The sequence below is a fragment of the Myxine glutinosa genome, chromosome 5, assembly GCF_964187855.1.
Source record: "Myxine glutinosa chromosome 5, kmMyxGlut1.1, whole genome shotgun sequence".
In the NCBI taxonomy this organism is placed as follows: Eukaryota; Metazoa; Chordata; class Myxini; order Myxiniformes; family Myxinidae; genus Myxine; species Myxine glutinosa.
In genome coordinates, this window is record NC_136265.1 from 1,308,382 (window position 1) to 1,326,426 (window position 18,045).

Sequence of the window (18,045 nt, forward strand, 5' to 3'; positions counted from 1 at the left end):
CGTGACGCTATGTCGTGCCTGGCATGTGACTAATTGGGATGCTGACCACTGGGGTATACGGTGTCTTTCCAAGGAGTTGTCTTGTAAAGACAAAGGAAGGAACTGTTAGCCATTAGGGTTTAAATCCCATGACTCAATTGATCATAACATCTGAAATTATATATCGTGCTTCTGAAAACTGATTTGAACTCAGCTGCAGGCAGAGGCGAGTGGACAAAATGTGGTTTCGAGGCTCGAGGTGCAGGGTGGATCCTTAGCCCAATAAACAAGTCCTTGAATGTATGTGCCAGACAGTAGATAATATGCTCACCGCCCACGTACAGGGAAAACATGTTGCCAAACGCCTTCTTCACAAAGGGAATAATTAATTATATATCTTTGTAGTTTCTAGTATGTCTCCTAAATCAAGGATGTAACCAACCTTGGAAAGAAATATAGACATTACACATCCTTTGATAGTTGTGTATTCAGCATGTGTATTCAATCATTATCCTATGCTTACATCTTTTTTGTCTAAGTTTGGCCTTCTTCAGGAAGGAATGATGGTAGGTGGGCCTTTACGGCCCAGGTTTGCTTTGTCTTTAGCGCAGATTCTTGTCTGATATTTTGCTATATATGAAATGCCTTTTTGCTTATTTTTCAGCGAGTGTCTTGAGGAATTGCCCGCTGCGTGTTAGGCGGTGCATTCTCGAGCCTTGCTCCACACTGTGTGTTTGTAATCGATTTTATTAAACATTGTTGCTCTGATTCTTCTTCTTCTTCCTTCCCTTGAGGTCTTTGACCGACATACAGAGTCTAGGCTCGTGTGAGCGATACCACATTAAACACAAAAACATGCACAGACATATAAAACACAATAAAAGGTGCCAGAGAAAAGAGGGGGAAAGGAAAGCATACAAGCACAACAACAGTAGAGAACAGGGACGTCAGTTACCATGATAACTTGTGAACTAGTGATGGGATTTTAACCTAATTGGGTACAATTATGTAGAATGATAGAATGATAAAACAGAGGTTTAACAGAAGGTTATTACGTTAAACAGAGGTTATTAGGTTAAACTCGTTCGGTTAAACAGAGTTTTTAAGTAAAAATATGTTACCGAGATAACTTGTCCCAGTGAGGTGATTTTGACAAAACTTGGTACAAGTTGTCAGAACTAGTTTAACCTTGACCTAATTTTAAGGTAATGACCTAATTAGACATTTTTCACCATAACCTGACTCAGGTTTGTCCAATCAGAACTAAATTTTCCTACAGATAGCCGTAAGGCACATTTAGGCTTCATTTACACCACACCCCTCTGGCGTAAAGGTCAAGGTCAAATGGCAGTCTGAATGAAATAACATTTTATGTCATCACTCAATTTTGCCAATGAGGAATCTCAGACTGCTTGGCCTCCCTATATGTTTTTGCATCATAATAGGGGACCTGCACTGAAGTTGTGCACCTAATTTTGTTTCCTGTCCTTGACTTACTTATTTCGGATTATGACCTCATTACCAAAAAACACCGTTTTGATCACAGCTTCAATAGTTTTCCTGAGATTTTTTTTTTTTTTTTTTTTTTTTTTTGTATACAAGATCGAGGCTCGTGAAAGAGCGAACATTAATCACACAGAAAGACAAACAGACACACAAAACAAATAACATCGGGAGCGGTAGACAAGATGGGGAGAGAGGGGGAAGGACACAAACACAACATTTGAGAGCAGGGACCGAGAGACATGGAGACATGGAGAGAACTGTGGGTGGGAGAGGGCTTTGGGGGGGAGGCATGGGAAGGGGGGGGGGGGTGGGAGAGGTATAAAACATATGGACACTGCCAAGACTTCCAGGAAAGAAGTTGGAATTTCAAACAAGGTGGATCTGGGGTGAATTAGTGGGGGTAGAAAAGATCAAGGTTTTGGATGGGGGAAGATAAGAGATGGTGGTGAACAGCTGTTTTGAAGACCTGGAGGGAGGAGTGTGATTGAAGTAAGTGTGGGAGTTTGTTCCAGAGGCGGGAGAAAAGAGGAATGAAAGAGTGAAGGTGAGCAGAGAGCCGAGATTTCGGCAGTTTAACCATCAGAGGGTGGCTGGCAGATCTTGTGCGACCTGTAGGAATATTTGGGGGACAGAGCACAGAGAGAGCTGGGGGAGCAAGGCCGGAGAGGAGTCGGTAGAAGACAGAAAGACCACCTACCTGCCTGCGGTGAGTGAGTGAAAGGCCCTCAGAGATAGCTTCATCGCGGGAGATTCCAATGATTCTGAAAGCTTTGGATTCAACAGCGTGAAGCCGAGCCAGGTGTGAGGCAGGAGCACCAGCCCATAGGGGAGAACAGTATTCCATTGAGCTGCGGATGAAAGCCTTGTATGTGGTGAGGAGCTCAGGTGTGCCTAGGAAGGACTTCGCACGACGGAGGATGCCCAGTCGGCGACTGGCTTTGGAGGCCAGCTTGGAAATGTGGTTTTCCCAAGAAAGATCATGGCAGATGGTGAGACCCAAAAGCTTGAGCGACAGAACTTCTTGGAGAGGATTGTTGAGAAAGTAGATGGGAGGGTTGTCCAGTCGACCTTTTCGGAGAGACATAGTAAGAGTGTGAGATTTGTCAGGATTGAAAGACATGTTCCACATGTTTGACCAGTCTGTGATTTTGTCCAGGTCTTCAGAGAGTGAGGAGGCTGCAGACTGCCGATCTGAGGGAAGAGGTATGGAGCGGCAGAGAGTGGAGTCATCAGCAAAGAGATACAGAGGATTTTCCAGAGAGTCGGAGAGATCATTGATAAAGACCAGAAAAAGCACAGGGCCCAGCACACTGCCTTGGGGAACTCCAGCCTGAACGGGAAGGGGAGATGAGAGAAATCCATTCAGGGCCACACGTTGACTACGACCAGAGAGGAAGTCCGCAAGCCATGCATGGAGATTTCCATGGATACCATAGGAGGAGAGTTTGGTGAGCAGAGCTGGGTGCCAGACCGTATCGAAGGCACGTGATATGTCAAGGGAGACAGCTCTGATTTCCTGTTTGGCATTGAGGACATCCATCCATTGTTGAGACAGCAGAAGCAGCATGTCCAGAGTAGAGTGACCTGGTCTGAAACCAAATTGATGATCAGAGATCAAGCCATTGGAGAAGAGGAAAGATTTCATATCCGAAGCAATGATGGATTCCATGACTTTGCTGATAATTGATAAACATTCCAGACTGATTGATCTGTAGTTGCAATGATCTGTTTTTGCACCTTTTTTGTGTAAAGCGGTAATGTTTGCTGATTTCCAGGATGCTGGCAGATGACCTTGAGCAAAAGATAGGGTGAAAAGCACAGAGAGAGGGTGAGATAGAGCGGCAGAGCAGGATTTTAGGACCCGTGGGCTGATGCCATCTGGTCCAGTTGCAGAATCAGAGTCGAGGTTTGACAAAAACTCCTCCACCTTGTCAGGAGAGAAGGTCACAGAGTCCAGGAGCAGTTTGGTTCGACTGGGAAAGGTGGGAACAGAGAGAGATGGGTTTGGGACTAAGGATTTTGAGGCAAACACAGAGTTGAGGCATTCGGCTTTGTCACGTGTGATGTCAACTGTGTGGCCATTTGAGGTAAGGGAGGGGATGGAGGGGGAAGAAACACCAGAAACGGGTTTTACCAGACGCCACCAGGATTTGGAGGAAGGAGACAGGTTTGAGAGTTCATTCTTGAGTGAGGAGAGATAGTGCTTCCTGGCACTCCTGAGGGTAGACACACACTTGTTCCGAGCTTGGTGGAAGGAACTGAGATTTCCTTCAGTTGGATTAGCCTTCCAAGAGCAAAGGCAAGTTGTTTCAGGGCAACTGCCTCACCACAAGATTCAGTGTACCATGGACGGGAGGAAGGGTAAGACAACTGAAGGCGAGATGGGATAAATCTGTGCATGAGAGAGATCAGTTTGCTTTGGAAGAATTCCCAGGAAGAATTGATGTCAGAGGCAGTGGAGATGGGAGACCAATCCAGACGATTGATGGCTGCTTGAAGACCGTCCCAGTTGGCCTGAGTGAAATGCCAGGCTCGTCGACGCTGAGGAGGCTCTCTGAGAATGGCCAGAGAGATGTCCACTTTGACAAGCACATGATCAGAAGAACCGATTGGAGCAGAAGAAGAGCAGCAGACATTAGCAGGGAAGTTAGTCATAACCAAGTCTAGAAGAGAAGATACTCCATTGGCTGAGATCCGGGTCGGGAAATTGACAGATTGTGTCAATCCCAGTGAGTCACAGAAGTCCTTTGCTGAGGTGCCATGACTGGTGAGAGAGGAACCCACACCCAACCAGGTCGCATGATGACAATTGAAGTCACCACATATGAGGAAGAGAGAGTTGGGATGAGTGGATAGAAGTTGGTCCATGTTGTCAGACAGTGAAATGTAGATGGAGTCATCACTGTTTGGGGGACGGTACAGAACACATATGAACAAAAGGTGGGAGCGGAGAGGAAGCCGTAGCCAGAGGTACTCCTGGGGGTGAGGAGGATAGAGGGCAGTGCAAGGAGAGTGAGGAAGAGAGTTTTTGATAAAGATAGCCACCCCACCACCAGGCCGAGGCTCAGGTCTATCATACCGGAGGAGGGAGTAACCAGGAAGAGATATTAAGGAATCAGAGACATCTTGAAGGAGGAAAGTCTCTGTTAAGCAGATCAAGTCTGGATTGTCAGAAGCAACCTGTATGGAGAGATCAGTCAGGTTTGAGCGAAGGCCCCGGATGTTTGAGGTCCATACCGTTAATGAAGAGAGAGGGGGAGCATCGGGTACAGGACAGGGGAGGGGAGGAGTAGGGTAAGATGAAGGATGAGAGGGGGAGGTAGGGAGAGCAGTTGTTAGTGTGTCAGCGATTGCAGAAGAGTTCCAAGAAAGGGAAGGATGAGGAGGATGAAAGGTTTGAAGGTGAAGGGATAAGGCACAGTGAGGGGTTGTTTGAGGGGGGGCAGAGGAAAGAAGAAGGTTGGGGGGGGGTGGAGGTATGAGATAGAAGGGAGACGAAGTGGGGAGGAGGCAGCTTTGAGGAGGAGGGGGGAGGAGGGAGAATTGGAGAGGAATGGTATGGGGGGAGATTTGAATGGGAGGGGTTGGGGGGGGAGTTTTGAAGGGGAGGAGTGAGGGGGGAGTTTGGGAGGGGAAGGGCAAGGGGGGAGTTCAGGAGTGGAAGGGCAAGGGGGGAGTTCAGGAGTGGAGGGGCAGGGGGGAGTTTAAGAGTGGCGGGGCAAGGGGGGAGTTTAGGAGTGTAGGTGCAAGGGGAGGGATTTGGATGGGAGGGGCAAGAGGGGAGTTTAGAAAGTGGATGATTAATGAAAGACGAACATTGAAAACAAATTGGGTTTGTTGTGATTTTCAAGTTAGCAATCCGTTTCAGAATGATGGAGGATGGATGGAATGAATGTGAATTTAGACCATGTAGTGAGGGGAGACGTATAAGATATTGAATTTCTTTTTTTTGAGGTGGAATGAGTTGGAGAGGAAATTGAGAAAAGCCTTTTAAATAGGAAGAAAAACAGCGTGTTGTAAAATACCACTGAGTAAAACACTGAAGGGGAAAGGTTATACATATTTAAATAATATTTAAACAGAACCGTGAACAATCTTATGTGCACAAAAATACCAACGGGGGGAGAGCCGAGAGGGACCACCACGAGAAATTTTTATGAAGTTGAGTTTTAAGGATAGACTGCCGATAGGGACACATTTTCGTAATTTACAATCTACCCCGAAATGTTGACGGTCAAGGTCATATGGCGGTCGGGGAAAAAAAATGCCATCATTGGATCGTGGGCCAAGTATAAATTGCAGGCGATCGCCATGGGTAAGCCGAGTACAAGGACACCTGAGGGCACACTGCTATCAGCGCTTTGCATGGTGACACTTCATTGGTTCAGGCAGCAACACCCAATCGGCAAGATGTCGCAACAGCAACGCGCCCCCTCATTGGCCGGTGACGGGGCACGAGTGAAACATGTTATAAAGGGTGATGACTGATGAGTGATGAGTCAGGAGGAGGTGGTGTTAAAAGGCTATACACTGACTCATTCGTTCTCTTCCTGATCCTTTCTGCTGCACTTCACTACTCTCCTCTGGCTCCCTTGGAAGCTAAGTCACTCAACAGTGGGCAAATCAAAAGTTGGTCAGAGCCTGGGAAACTGGCACTTTCTCCAGAGTTGGTGGTGTCAGCATGAAGCAAGCCTGCCTTTGCACATTCCAGTGTTGACCTGTCCCACCCTGCAGTCCTTCCTTGTACTCCGTTCTGGAATCCTGCCCACCCATATCCTCCAAGACCTTTCCTGAATTCTCCCCTTTGTGTGAGAGTGGAAGAGTGCATGTGGCATGGCACCACAGGTTATTTTTTGGATCAAGCACATCTCAGTTTGAGTTTGTATTTATTTATTTCTTAATTTGTGCCCGTTTATCTGTCGTCTCGGGATTCTACGTTTTTGTTGTCTTGTGTCACCTTTCAATAAACTGTTATTCATGAAGTACACTCTCCGCCTGGTAACCCATCATGTCGAGTCTCCTCGGGCAATGATGGCGTGTCAGACTCCACGATCTTCCATGCACAACCTGATTTCTGCAGTGGTCGCAACGCAAGTCCTGTGTTCCGCCTCAACTGGTCGACGTATGTCAAGTGATGCCCGCCTATCGAGGCCTGTCCATGCTCCGGTTCCCAGAGCACCAGTTTACTAACTGCTAGGTCCTTGTGCCATACGCAGTGTCCTGCCATGCCATTTGTAGCCTCCGAGTCCTGATCTTTTGAGAGACACGTGGTAGACCTCTATGCAGTATGTTATATCTCTCCATGTCACATGCAGGGCCATCCGTAGCATGCGCGTGTAGCAGCCATCGAGCCTTGCCTCATATTCGGAAGTGAGGGTCCATGCCTCAGAGCTGTACAGGAGGATCAATTCGACAGTTGCAACAAATAGTTTTCTCTTGAGGTCGTCTGGCATGCCTGATTGCCACATCTTCTTGAGGTGGTGAAGGGCTCGACAGGTTGTGCTTTCCTCACTTTGATGTCTTTCTCAGTCGAGCAAATGTTGGACCCAAGGTACTTGAAGTCGTTCTTGACTGCCAAAGTGGAACCATTGAGTGTCAAGATCCTGACCTCGTCTGTGATGTTGAAAGCCATCACCTTGGTCTTCTTCACATTCAGACTGAGGCCCACCTGCTTACACTCAAGCTCTACATTCACGCTGGTAACCCACAATTATTTCACACACGCAAACCGTTTTGGCCCACTTTGGTTACTCCCTTGGGATATATATAAATTGTAAAGTGCTTTCTAAGAGAACGGCGGAATATAGATTCTGATCGGAGAAACCATACCACCCACTTGAGCATGACTCCCTTTAATTCGCCCATTCACGAAGCACATTGCTTCGGTGCAGTGTGTCTGGAGTGTGTGTGTGTCTGGAGTGTGTGTGTGTCTGGAGTGTGTGTGTGTGTCTGGAGTGTGTGTGTGTCTGGAGTGTGTGTGTGTCTGGAGTGTGTGTGTGTCTGGAGTGTGTGTGTGTCTGGAGTGTGTGTGTGTCTGGAGTGTGTGTGTGTCTGTGTGTGTGTGTCTGTGTCTGTGTGTGTCTGTGTCTGTGTCTGTGTGTGTGTGTGTGTGTGTGTGTGTGTGTGTGTGTGTGTGTGTGTGTGTGTGTGTGTGTGTGTGTGTGTGTGTGTGTGTGTGTGTGTCTCGATAAAGACATGCACAGTCTCCACTTTCCTCTCCTATGGATGAATACTTGCTTGCAATATTCAACCTGTCGACGAAGCATAGTGCAAGTTACTAGAAAATGAAACATTAACCAATGCAATTTCATAACCATTCACAGGAGGTTTTTGTCATATACTCATACACCCTAATTGAATGAATGAATGAATGAATGATCGTTTTAAGGCCATTTTCCCCGCTAAAGCGGGGGTTAGCCTTGCGGGCCCCATGACATTCATGGTTCCCTGTTTGAGGCAATGTTTTTATGGCCGGATGCCCTTCCTGACGCCAACCCTTGGTCACGCTCTTACGATGCGCAGGGATACGGTGTACCTATTCTAAATCAGGGTACACACCATGATCATTCATCCCAGCAACCTGGTACTCAATTTGCCGACCTCGGAAGGATGACAGGCTGAGTCAACCCCCCTGGCGTTAATTCAGAGATCGACCGGGATTCGAACCCAGGATCCTAGGATCCCAAGCCAGCACCCTAACCGCTAAGCCAACACCAGGCTTGACCAGGCAACACCAACACCAGGCAACACCATACACCCTAATTGATGATCAAAATCTCACGCGACTCCAACTAACCAAAAGGCGACAAAAGCATCAAATAAAAAATGCAGAGAAAAGGCAACAAACCTGTTCATTGAGGTGAATCTTCTTCAGCATTTTTGTCAAAGTATTGTTGGCACAGGGTAAGAAAGAGGCCAAGTGCGCAAACACGGCAGTACGAAGTTGAGCATTAAGCTCCTTTGCCTGAGTCTCAATCCTGAGTTAAAGCACATAAATGGGTTTTTGGTGAACATGGGCACAGAATGAATGCAAGCATCAAACTAGCGAGAGGAAACCGAGGAGAAAATAACAAATAAAAACAAGACACTGACTTATGGAGCAACTCATTTACAGTACACAACTTTGGATGAAAACATCACAGAAATCCACTATCAATGAACATACATGTGATCATTCATAAATTGAACCAAGAAAGTAGAGGAGGACGCATTGCCGTACAAATCTCTCTTTGCATGTCAACTTACTGCATAAGAATGTTGTTAATATCTGCTTGAAATGTTTTCTGCTTTCCTTCACCTTCACCAATTTTCACTGCCTGCATAGACAGATATAAACACAAAAAGAGCTAATCTATGAAAGAAAATAAATGGAAATAGTTCAAATAAAGTTCTTTACCAACATGGAGTGACTGTATTGGAGGCAACAGCCATCTCTGGAATCACCTTCCAGAGGCTGTTCCGTCGAACTCTTCCCTCCAGGGCTTCAAGGCAAGCCGTTCATCTCGTCATCCCCAATTCTGTCCCTCCCATGATAATTATTACCTCATTAACCTTACCTAACTCTAACCTTTCTTACTTGCTCGTGTGGTAGAAGAATTTAATGTCCTCCACTTTTGTGGTTTAATATGAAGCATTTATTACCGGAGATATATCGATTGACTTTAATACGAGCAAAGATACAAGAATAATCCAAAATCAATAAACAATTATGGGACGAGGAAGTCAGCCAGCATATATATCTCCCGTGGTGTCGTTGTTTCTAAAAGATTGATTAGTGTGTCATGTGTGTGTGTGTTAGTGTGTCGATTAGTGTCGTGTCCTTTGTAAAAAGTCCCTTAAATACATTTCACCGTGAGGCGGCACACCAGTGAGCAGCGTTGGGAGGGTGAAAAGAGGCTGAGAAGCCTTGAGATAGGCTGTGTTTTGAAGAAATGTTTGATATGCCTTGCCTCACCACAGTCAAGGCAGTGCTGTTATTAGTCGAGAAACGATATATTGGCACAGGGAGAAAGATAGTGAACCAGTGTAAACTATGCAGGCTTATTTACTTTTCTTAGTCCAAGATGAAAAGGATTAGTCTCAGCTCCCACTTCTCTCTCCCTCGCATAGCTCCGTCTCATCAGCACCGAGATATATATTTAATACTGCTGCTGACGTGAATTGGTTTTTTTTCCACAAACTTACAAAAATAATGCATGGAAGATACGTGCCCAGCAATAAATTAAATTAAATTAAAAAATAGATAGATAGATAGATAGATATATATATATATATATATATATATATATATATATATATATATATATATATATATATATATATATATATATATATATATATATATATATATATATATATATATATACATATATATATATATATACATATATACATATATACATATATACATATATATACATATATACATATATACATATATACATATATATATATACATATATATATATATACATATATATATATATAGTTACGGATCCGGGGGACGGCACTCCCGTTAGCAAGGGGGGGGGTTAATCCCCTTGTCTTGTTAAGCTGGCCGTCCGACCGGTCTTGGGGGTATGACGTCACTCCCGGTCAGCGCTGAATAAGGTAGTAGGCCAATCCTTCCTATGACCTAAGTAACCAGCGCCTTCCGGTAAGCGAGGAAATACTCCCGCCCGGGCCGCGGCGTGATAGATTGATTGCGCCAAGCGAAGCGAGCTGCGACGCGGGCCGTTAACAAAGGACTAAACCCGATTATAAGCGGTTCTGCCGAAATCGCGCCACAGGTACTCAATCGGGAAATCACGAAAGCGATCGGACGAGAATGAAATCAGGGAATAATAAGGAACAGGTATTTATTAATTAACTATACAAAACCAAAGAGAGTAGGAACGAAAGCAATATACAGAAGAAGAAGAAGAAGAAGAAGCAGAGGAAGAGGAAGAAAGAAGAAGACAGCGCAAATCCTTAAACAGTCTTACTTATACCCCGGACAACACAAACAGCACAAACTCACGTACACAAATGGGGATTTCAGGCAGGAATGGCTGGAAGAGATGGTTCAGGTATGGCGTCCAGGTAGCTCGTTCTCCAGTCCCCAACTCGCACCGCGAAGCAGATGAACCAAACGGCAGGACCTCTCCGCGTGTCGTTTGGCGTGTGCGGGACTATCACAGGGCAACGGTAGGCCGGCTTCGGCGGTTACCCTCGCGGCTCAGCCGCGTACGTAATAAGCGAACAGTTCAATTAACCGCGAACAATGCGCTCTTCAGTCGCCCAATGCGTTCTCACAATACCATTCGCTCGCGATGCGTGACCCCCTTCTCATCTCAAGTGAACTCGCCGAGTGCCTCTCCAAGATCGCCTCTCCACACTCATCTCCATAAGCAGTCCCTCGCAGTCCCTTTTATTGGCCGTATCAAGCCGCCGGCCCCGCTGACACGCCGACCGGTGGGCTCACCTCGGCGATGGTTGGTTGGCAAGGGCTCTCTGACTCCACCTTTGATGACGAGGTGGTGCCACGCCCGTGATTTAGCGGCTCCTCCCCCCTTCTTCTCCGAGACAGAGCACATGGCCAATGGCGTCTTGCGGAATAGAAAACCACTCGCCCCGCCGGGATAGAAAACCACTCGCCCCGCCGGGATAGAAAACCACTCGCACCGCCGGGATAGAAAACGAAAGGGGGCCTATCTTATTTGACTGATGCAACGTAGAGTCAACTATTGGAAACACAGCCTTATCTGGAACACATAATAATGACATAACTATAGAGAGGTCCTAAAGTGTCCTAAGTGTTGTACATGGACTAACTAAGGTGCAATCTTTAATTAACAGCCAATTAAGGGGACATGTACACAGGGGTCATTTATAAGGGAATTTACTACTAAATTTACATGTCAAGGTTCTAAAAACCGTAACAATATATATATGCTATATATATATGTCAGGTAGCCGATTTGTTACTGCATAAGCTCTGTTATAAATGTTGTTTGACTGATTTGTTACTGCATAAGCTCTGTTATAAATGCTGTTTGAAAATGTTATTTCATAGTTAATAAAAAGGTTTTCGCTTTGCCATAGTTTAAAATGAGAAAATACTCGCTTCATCTGTGCAGAACAGATGGCTTCGTTGTATACGTGCGTTCTTTACAGGCCAGATAGCCTAGTCGTAAACTCTCTCCTTGATCCTCAAACGGCGCCTCGAGCCGCGGGCAGGAAGGCGGATCATATATGTGTGAAATGTGAACCTTACGTAGGATGCTTGAATTGTAGACATAGACCTTTTTTGATAGACTGTTAAAACATTAACTATATTTTTGATAGACGTCAAAGTGACGCTTGAGTTACGATAAATATGCTCTGGATTTAAGTTTAAATGAGAAAGTGAGCTGAAAGGTACATTCAACACCTGGAACTCATCAGAATGCCCTCATACATATTATGGCCTTGTCAGGACCAGGAATGCAATCCCCCTTCAGTGAGTTATATTTCCTGTCACCTTGCCTTGCCTTGCCTTGCCATTGCCTTGAAAACACATCTGGTCCGGATCCTAACGGTGCGTGCTTCACTCCTCCAAGACGAAAGGACGGATGACGGTGGGGAACATGGCCCACTGGGGATGCCGGTGGGAGGACCCTCCGCCAGTTCCTTTGTCCTCCCGGACTCTAGCGGAGATTCTCTGATAAAGCGTGTCTCTATATAAATGAACTGCGAATCGAATGTCTTGAGGAAGGTTGACATGGCATGATGTTCCTTCATGCTGTAGACGTCTTCGTTTTCCTCCCAGCTGTGTAATTGGTATTTAATAAAAGTTTGTCATTCTCAATCTGTTGGTGGAATTCTGTTTCGATCAAGGAGTCCCTCCCGACATATATATATATATATAAATTTATATATATATAAAACACAGTTTGTGTGTGCGTGTGCGTGTGCGTGTGTAATGTTACCGATAGACTCCTAAACGGAGAGGCTCACGTACTTGATATTTGGCACAAACATGGCCATTGAGCCTGGTAAGAACATGGCCGACCTAAAAATTGATTTCATAATAGTTTTTTACCATATTTTTACCTCAGCGCATTTCAGCGAGGAATATTATGCACGGAATCTGACCGGTCGCAGAGCAGCGCGCCGATTCGCTCAGAGCGATCACGTGATGTTCCTTGCCGCCATTAACTCAGTTACGCGTTCGCACGTATTTCAGAGCGAAAAGCAATTGCCTTTTTTCACATTTCAGCGACGAACATTGCCATTCACACCACATAGGTTTTTTTTCACTTTCATCTTTAGATCCATATTTTTTGCCATAACGTAGTACATAATGGCTCTCTCGAGGTCGAGTTAGCCAATCACCTGGAAGCATGAGGCCACGTTGGCCACGCCCACGACAGGACGCAGAGTTGCAATCGATCGCTCAGAGCGATCACGTGATGTTCCTTGCTGCGCGATTGCGTTTTTTCACATTTGAGCGACGAACATTGCCATTCACACCACATAGGTTTTTTTTTTTTTTTTTTTTTTTTTGGGGGGGGGGGGGGGGGATACTGAATCGAGGCTTGTGAAAGAGCTAACATTTACTTCACAAACAAATCGACCAGATAAACAAAATACACAAAAAGAGGGAGCGGAAGACAAGATGGGGAGAAAAGGGGAAGCACACAAACACAACATCCAAGAGCAGGGAGATGTGTGGAAGGGAGAGGGCCCGGGGGTGGAGGCTTGGGAAGGGGGGGGGGGGGAGGGAGAAGTATAAAGCACAAGGACACCAAGGACTTCCAGGACAGAAGTTGGTATTTCAAAAAGTGGAATTGGGGTGAAATTAGCGGGGGTAGTAAAGATCAAGGTTTTGGATGGGGGAAAATAAGAGATGGTGGTGAACAGCTGTTTTAAAGACTTGGAGGGTGGAGTGGGATTGAAGAGAGTGAGGGAATTTATTCCAGAGGCGGGAGAAAAGAGGAATGAAGGAGTGAAGGTGAGCAGAGAGTCTTGATTTTGGCAGTTTAACCAAAAGAGGGTTGCAGGCAGATCTTGTGCGACCTGTAGGAATATTTGCGGGACAGAGCCCAGAGAGAGCTTGGGGGGCAAATCCAGAGAGGAGTCGGTAGAAGACGGAAAGACCACCAACCTGCCTGCGGTGAGTGAGTGAGAGGCCCTTGGAGTTAGCTTCATCGTGGGAGATTCCAATGATTCTGAATGCTTTGGTTTCAACAGCGCGAAGGCGAGCTAGGTGTGAGGCAGGAGCACCAGCCCAGAGGGGAGAGCAGTATTCCATTGAGCTGCGGATGAAAGCCTTGTATGTGGTGAGGAGCTCAGGTGTGCCAAGGAAGGACTTCGCACGACGGAGGATGCCCAGTCGGCGACTGGCTTTGGAGGCCAGATTTGAAATGTGGTTTTTCCAGGAAAGATCATGGCAGATAGTGAGACCCAAAAGCTTGAGTGACAGAACTTCTTGGAGAGGATTATTCAGAAAGTGGATGGGAGGGTTGTCCAGTAGGTCTTTTCGGAGAGACATCGTAAGAGTGTGAGATTTGTCAGGATTGAAAGACATGTTCCACTTGTTTGCCCAGTCTGTGATTTTGTCAAGGTCTGCAGATAGTGAGGAGGCTGCAGACTGCCGATCTGAGGGATGAAGAATGGAGCGACAGAGAGTAGAGTCGTCAGCAAAGAGAAAGAGAGGATTTTCAAGAGAGTCGGAGAGATCATTTATGAAGACCAGAAAAAGCACAGGGCCCAGAACACTGCCTTGGGGAACTCCAGCCTGAACTGGAAGAGGAGATGAGAGAAACCCATTCAGGGCCACACGTTGACTACGACTAGAGAGGAAGTCCGCCAGCCATGCGTGGAGATTTCCATGGATACCAAAAGAGGAGAGTTTGGTGAGCAGACCGGGGTGCCAGACTGTATCGAAGGCACGTGATATGTCAAGGGAGACTGCTCTAATTTCCTGTTTGGCATTGAGGACCTCCATCCATTGTTGAGAAAGCAGAAGCAGCATGTCCAGAGTGGAGTGTCCAGGTCTGAAACCAAATTGATGATCAGAGATCAAGCCATTGGAGAAGAGGAAAGATTTCATATCTGAAGCAATGATGGATTCCATGACTTTGCTGATAATTGGGAGAAGGCTGATTGGTCTGTAGTTGCTGGGATCTGTTTTTGCACCTTTTTTGTGCAAAGCGGTGATGTTGGCAGATTTCCAAGCAGATGGAAGATGACCTTGAGCAAAAGAGAGGGTGAAGAGAACAGAGAGAGGGAGTGAAAGAGCGGAAGAACATGATTTTAGGACCCGTGGGCTGATGCTGTCAGGTCCAGTTGCAGAATCAGAGTCGAGGGTTGACAGAAACTTTTCCACCTTGTCAGGAGGAAAGGACACAGAGTCCAGGAGCAGCTGGGTACGACTGGGTACGGTGGGTACAGAGAGGGATGGGTTTGGGACACAAGATTTAGAGGCAAACACAGAGTTGAGGCATTCGGCTTTATCACGTTCGGCTTCATATTTTTTGCCATAAGGCATTCGGCTTCATCTTTAGATCCATATTTTTTGCCATAACGTAGTGCATTATGGCTCTCTCGAGCTCAAGTTAGCCAATCACCTGGGAGCATGAGGCCACGTTGGCCACGCCCACGACAGGACGCAGAGTTGCAATCGATCGCTCAGAGCGATCACGTGATGTTCCTTGCCGCGCGATTGCGTTTTTTCACATTTGACCGATTGCCATTCACAGCACATAGGTTTTTTTTTTCTTTCATCTTCAGATCCATATATTTTGCCATAACGTAGCGCATTATGGCTCTCTCGAGCTCAAGTTAGCCAATCACCTGGGAGCATGAGGCCACGTTGGCCACGCCCACGACAGGACGCAGAGTTGCAATCGATCGCTCAGAGCGATCACGTGATGTTCCTTGCCGCGCGATTGCGTTTTTTCACATTTGAGCGACGAACATTGCCATTCACATCACATAGGTTTTTTTCCCTTTCATCTTTAGATCCATATTTTTTTTCAGCGAGGAATATTATACACGTAATCTGAATCGGTGGCAGAGCAGCGCGCTGATTCGACGATTCACGTGCACTCCCCCCTCCCCCTCCCCTCCACCTCCTCCTCCCCCCTTCCCCCTCCCTTGGCGCGAAATACCACGAGGCAGGCCTGAACAAGTCGACCAAGGCCGAAGGAAGGCGGAGGAGGAGCCAACGGTAAGCACGAGCCGCCAATCAGGGCTCGAGGGGAGTGACTTACCACTGCGGCAAAAGGCGGGGTTTGGAACATTTGATTCAGACTAGGGCGGGGCAATATAACCCTGTGCCCAGAGCCCCCACCTCAGTTATGAGATGAGCGCAGGGCAAGTCGGTTCGGAGCGCTGAGTTATGAGCTGGAGTTATGAGAGTGAAAGCGCTGAGTTGAGTAATCGGTTGAGTCAGAGAGCCAGAGCAGTTCGGGTGAGAAGAGTTACGAATCGGAGTTGTGAGAAGACGCGCATGAGATTGCGTTGTGTCGAGGCATTTCGGAGGAACTGAATAACTCCGTGTATACAAACTTTGCCCTGCTCCCCGCGCTCCGCGCAGTATTAATCGCGCTGTAAAGACGACCCGCGCCGGGCCACAGACGCGCGTATTTCCTTCGGCCTGCCTTTGCCGATATACGCGCCACGAGGATTTTCCCGCCTGCCTGCCTGCCTTCGCCGGGATACGTGCTGTGACCGCCAGAGGGCCACGCCGGGTGAGCTGTTCCTGGAGCGACCGAAGCAGGCGCGTTTGGTGCGCGAACATTCTTCCTCCATCTCCCTGTGTGTGTAAGTGGGCCCATTGTCTGGGGAATAAGTAAGACTGTTTAAGTTCTGCCCTGTGTTATGTCTCTTCTTCTACCAAATCATTGTAAATAGGGTAAATAAATCTGTTCTTCCTTTTGATTCGACCGTCTTATGTTTTCCATCTTGACCTCGCATGGTACGAATTAGATCGCTCTGATCGGGTTCTATAAGGAAGGTAACAGCACGGGTCATGTGGTACGCCATCCGCTCGGGCGTACGCAATCACGCGTGGTTCGTGCGAGACTCGATCCCCGCTTCCGCTGCGGCGTGGGTACTCAAGGTACGTGCGAAATTGTCCTGAGACCCTTTTCCACGTCTGCCCGGAAGTGGCGACTCAGTCTCGCGGTTTCGAAGACCCAGAGAGAAAAAGGGGCTTAATCTCCCCTTTGTAAGGGAACGGCTTCAGAAAACCGCAACAATTTGGTCGTCAGGAGTGGGAGTTGAACCCTAACATTTTTTTTTTGGACGAATTGGCTCCAAATTACGAGCGAACAAAATTTAGTTCTAAAAATCCAAATTGTATTCGTACTATGGCTGGCCAAGGCGGTCGAATGCCGGTGGGTGTAGAAGAAGAGGTAGAATTGATGACCCAAGACCAGGAGAGACAGTTGGTAGTGGAGGAAGCCGAAGAGGGTGCGGTAGCTGGCGAAGAAAATAGCGGCGCCTCACACGTGGTGGCGAGAGCCGAGCCCGCGGTACCAGCGGGTTTTGACCTGCAGTTATTCGCAGCTCAAATACAAGCATCCATGAAAATGATGGGTGGTCAAATAGAAAAAATGGGTAGCCAAATGGATAAAATGAAGGGTGAATTAATAATAATAATAATGCATTTATTTTATATAGCGCTTTTCAGGAAGCCCAAAGACGCTTTGACAGAGTGCAAAACATAATGCATAGCAAAACATAAAAACAATTGCAAAAAAGAAGAATCAATAGGGAAATATTCAAAGCACAAAGGAGGGAGAAGGAGAGGAGATAGTCAGGGGTTAGATGCTGTGGGTTAAATGTTGAATGCAGTGTTGAACAGGTGGGTCTTGAGTGATGTTTTGAATGTGGTGAGTGAGGAGGAGTCTCTGATGGTGTGAGGTAGCGAGTTCCAGAGGGTGGGAGCAGCGATGGAGAAGGCCCTGTCCCCCCAGGATCTAAATTTGGTCCGGATGGGGGGGGTCAGGAGGTTGGTACCAGCAGAGCGGAGGTTGCGGGTGGGAGTGTGTCTGGAGAGGAGGTCAGCCAGGTAGGATGGGGCCAGGTTATGGAGGGCTTTGTAGGTCAAGAGGAGGATTTTGTACTGGATTCTCTGGGAGATGGGGAGCCAGTGAAGCTTGTAAAGGACGGGGGTGATGTGGTCACGGGTCCGGGAATGGGTGAGTAGACGGGCAGTGGAGTTCTGAATGTATTGGAGTTTATTGGTGATTGTTGAGGGTGAACCATAAAGGAGGCTATTGCAGTAGTCCAGACGGGAAGTGATGAAGGCGTGGATGAGGGTTTCTGCAGCCACGGAGGAGAGGGATGGACGGAGACGGGCGATGTTTTTCAGGTGAAAGAAGGCTGTCTTTGTGATCTGTTTAGTGTATTTGTCGAAGGAGAGGGTTTGGTCAAAGATGATGCCAAGATTCCGGATGTGAGGGGAGGTGGATACTGGGAAACCGTCAATGTTGAGGGCAAAGTTATGGGTGGACTTGGTGAGCGTTTTTGGGCCAATGATGATTATTTCAGATTTATCACAGTTAAGTTTGAGGAAGTTGATTTGAA

The 18,045-nt window shown here is 46.9% G+C and overlaps 1 protein-coding gene across 7 annotated transcripts in view; it reads right to left on the reverse strand.

Moving 5' to 3' along the window:
• UBN1 (ubinuclein 1) overlaps positions 1-18,045 on the reverse strand; it is a 393,312-nt gene that overhangs the window by 233,730 nt on the left and 141,537 nt on the right. For 6 of the 7 annotated variants that reach the window (XR_013623390.1, XM_078777498.1, XM_078777495.1 and 3 more), the window contains exons 7-8: positions 8,731-8,801; positions 8,333-8,462 (exon numbers count right to left, since the gene is read on the reverse strand). The exons of the other annotated variant lie outside the window; for it this stretch is intronic. Coding sequence is in view for 5 of the 6 variants with exons in the window: in XM_078777498.1 (XP_078633624.1) it covers positions 8,333-8,462; positions 8,731-8,801 (201 nt within the window). In the remaining variant the exon portion in view is untranslated. The remainder of the gene's footprint in view (positions 1-8,332; positions 8,463-8,730; positions 8,802-18,045) is intronic. 7 annotated transcript variants of the gene reach the window in all.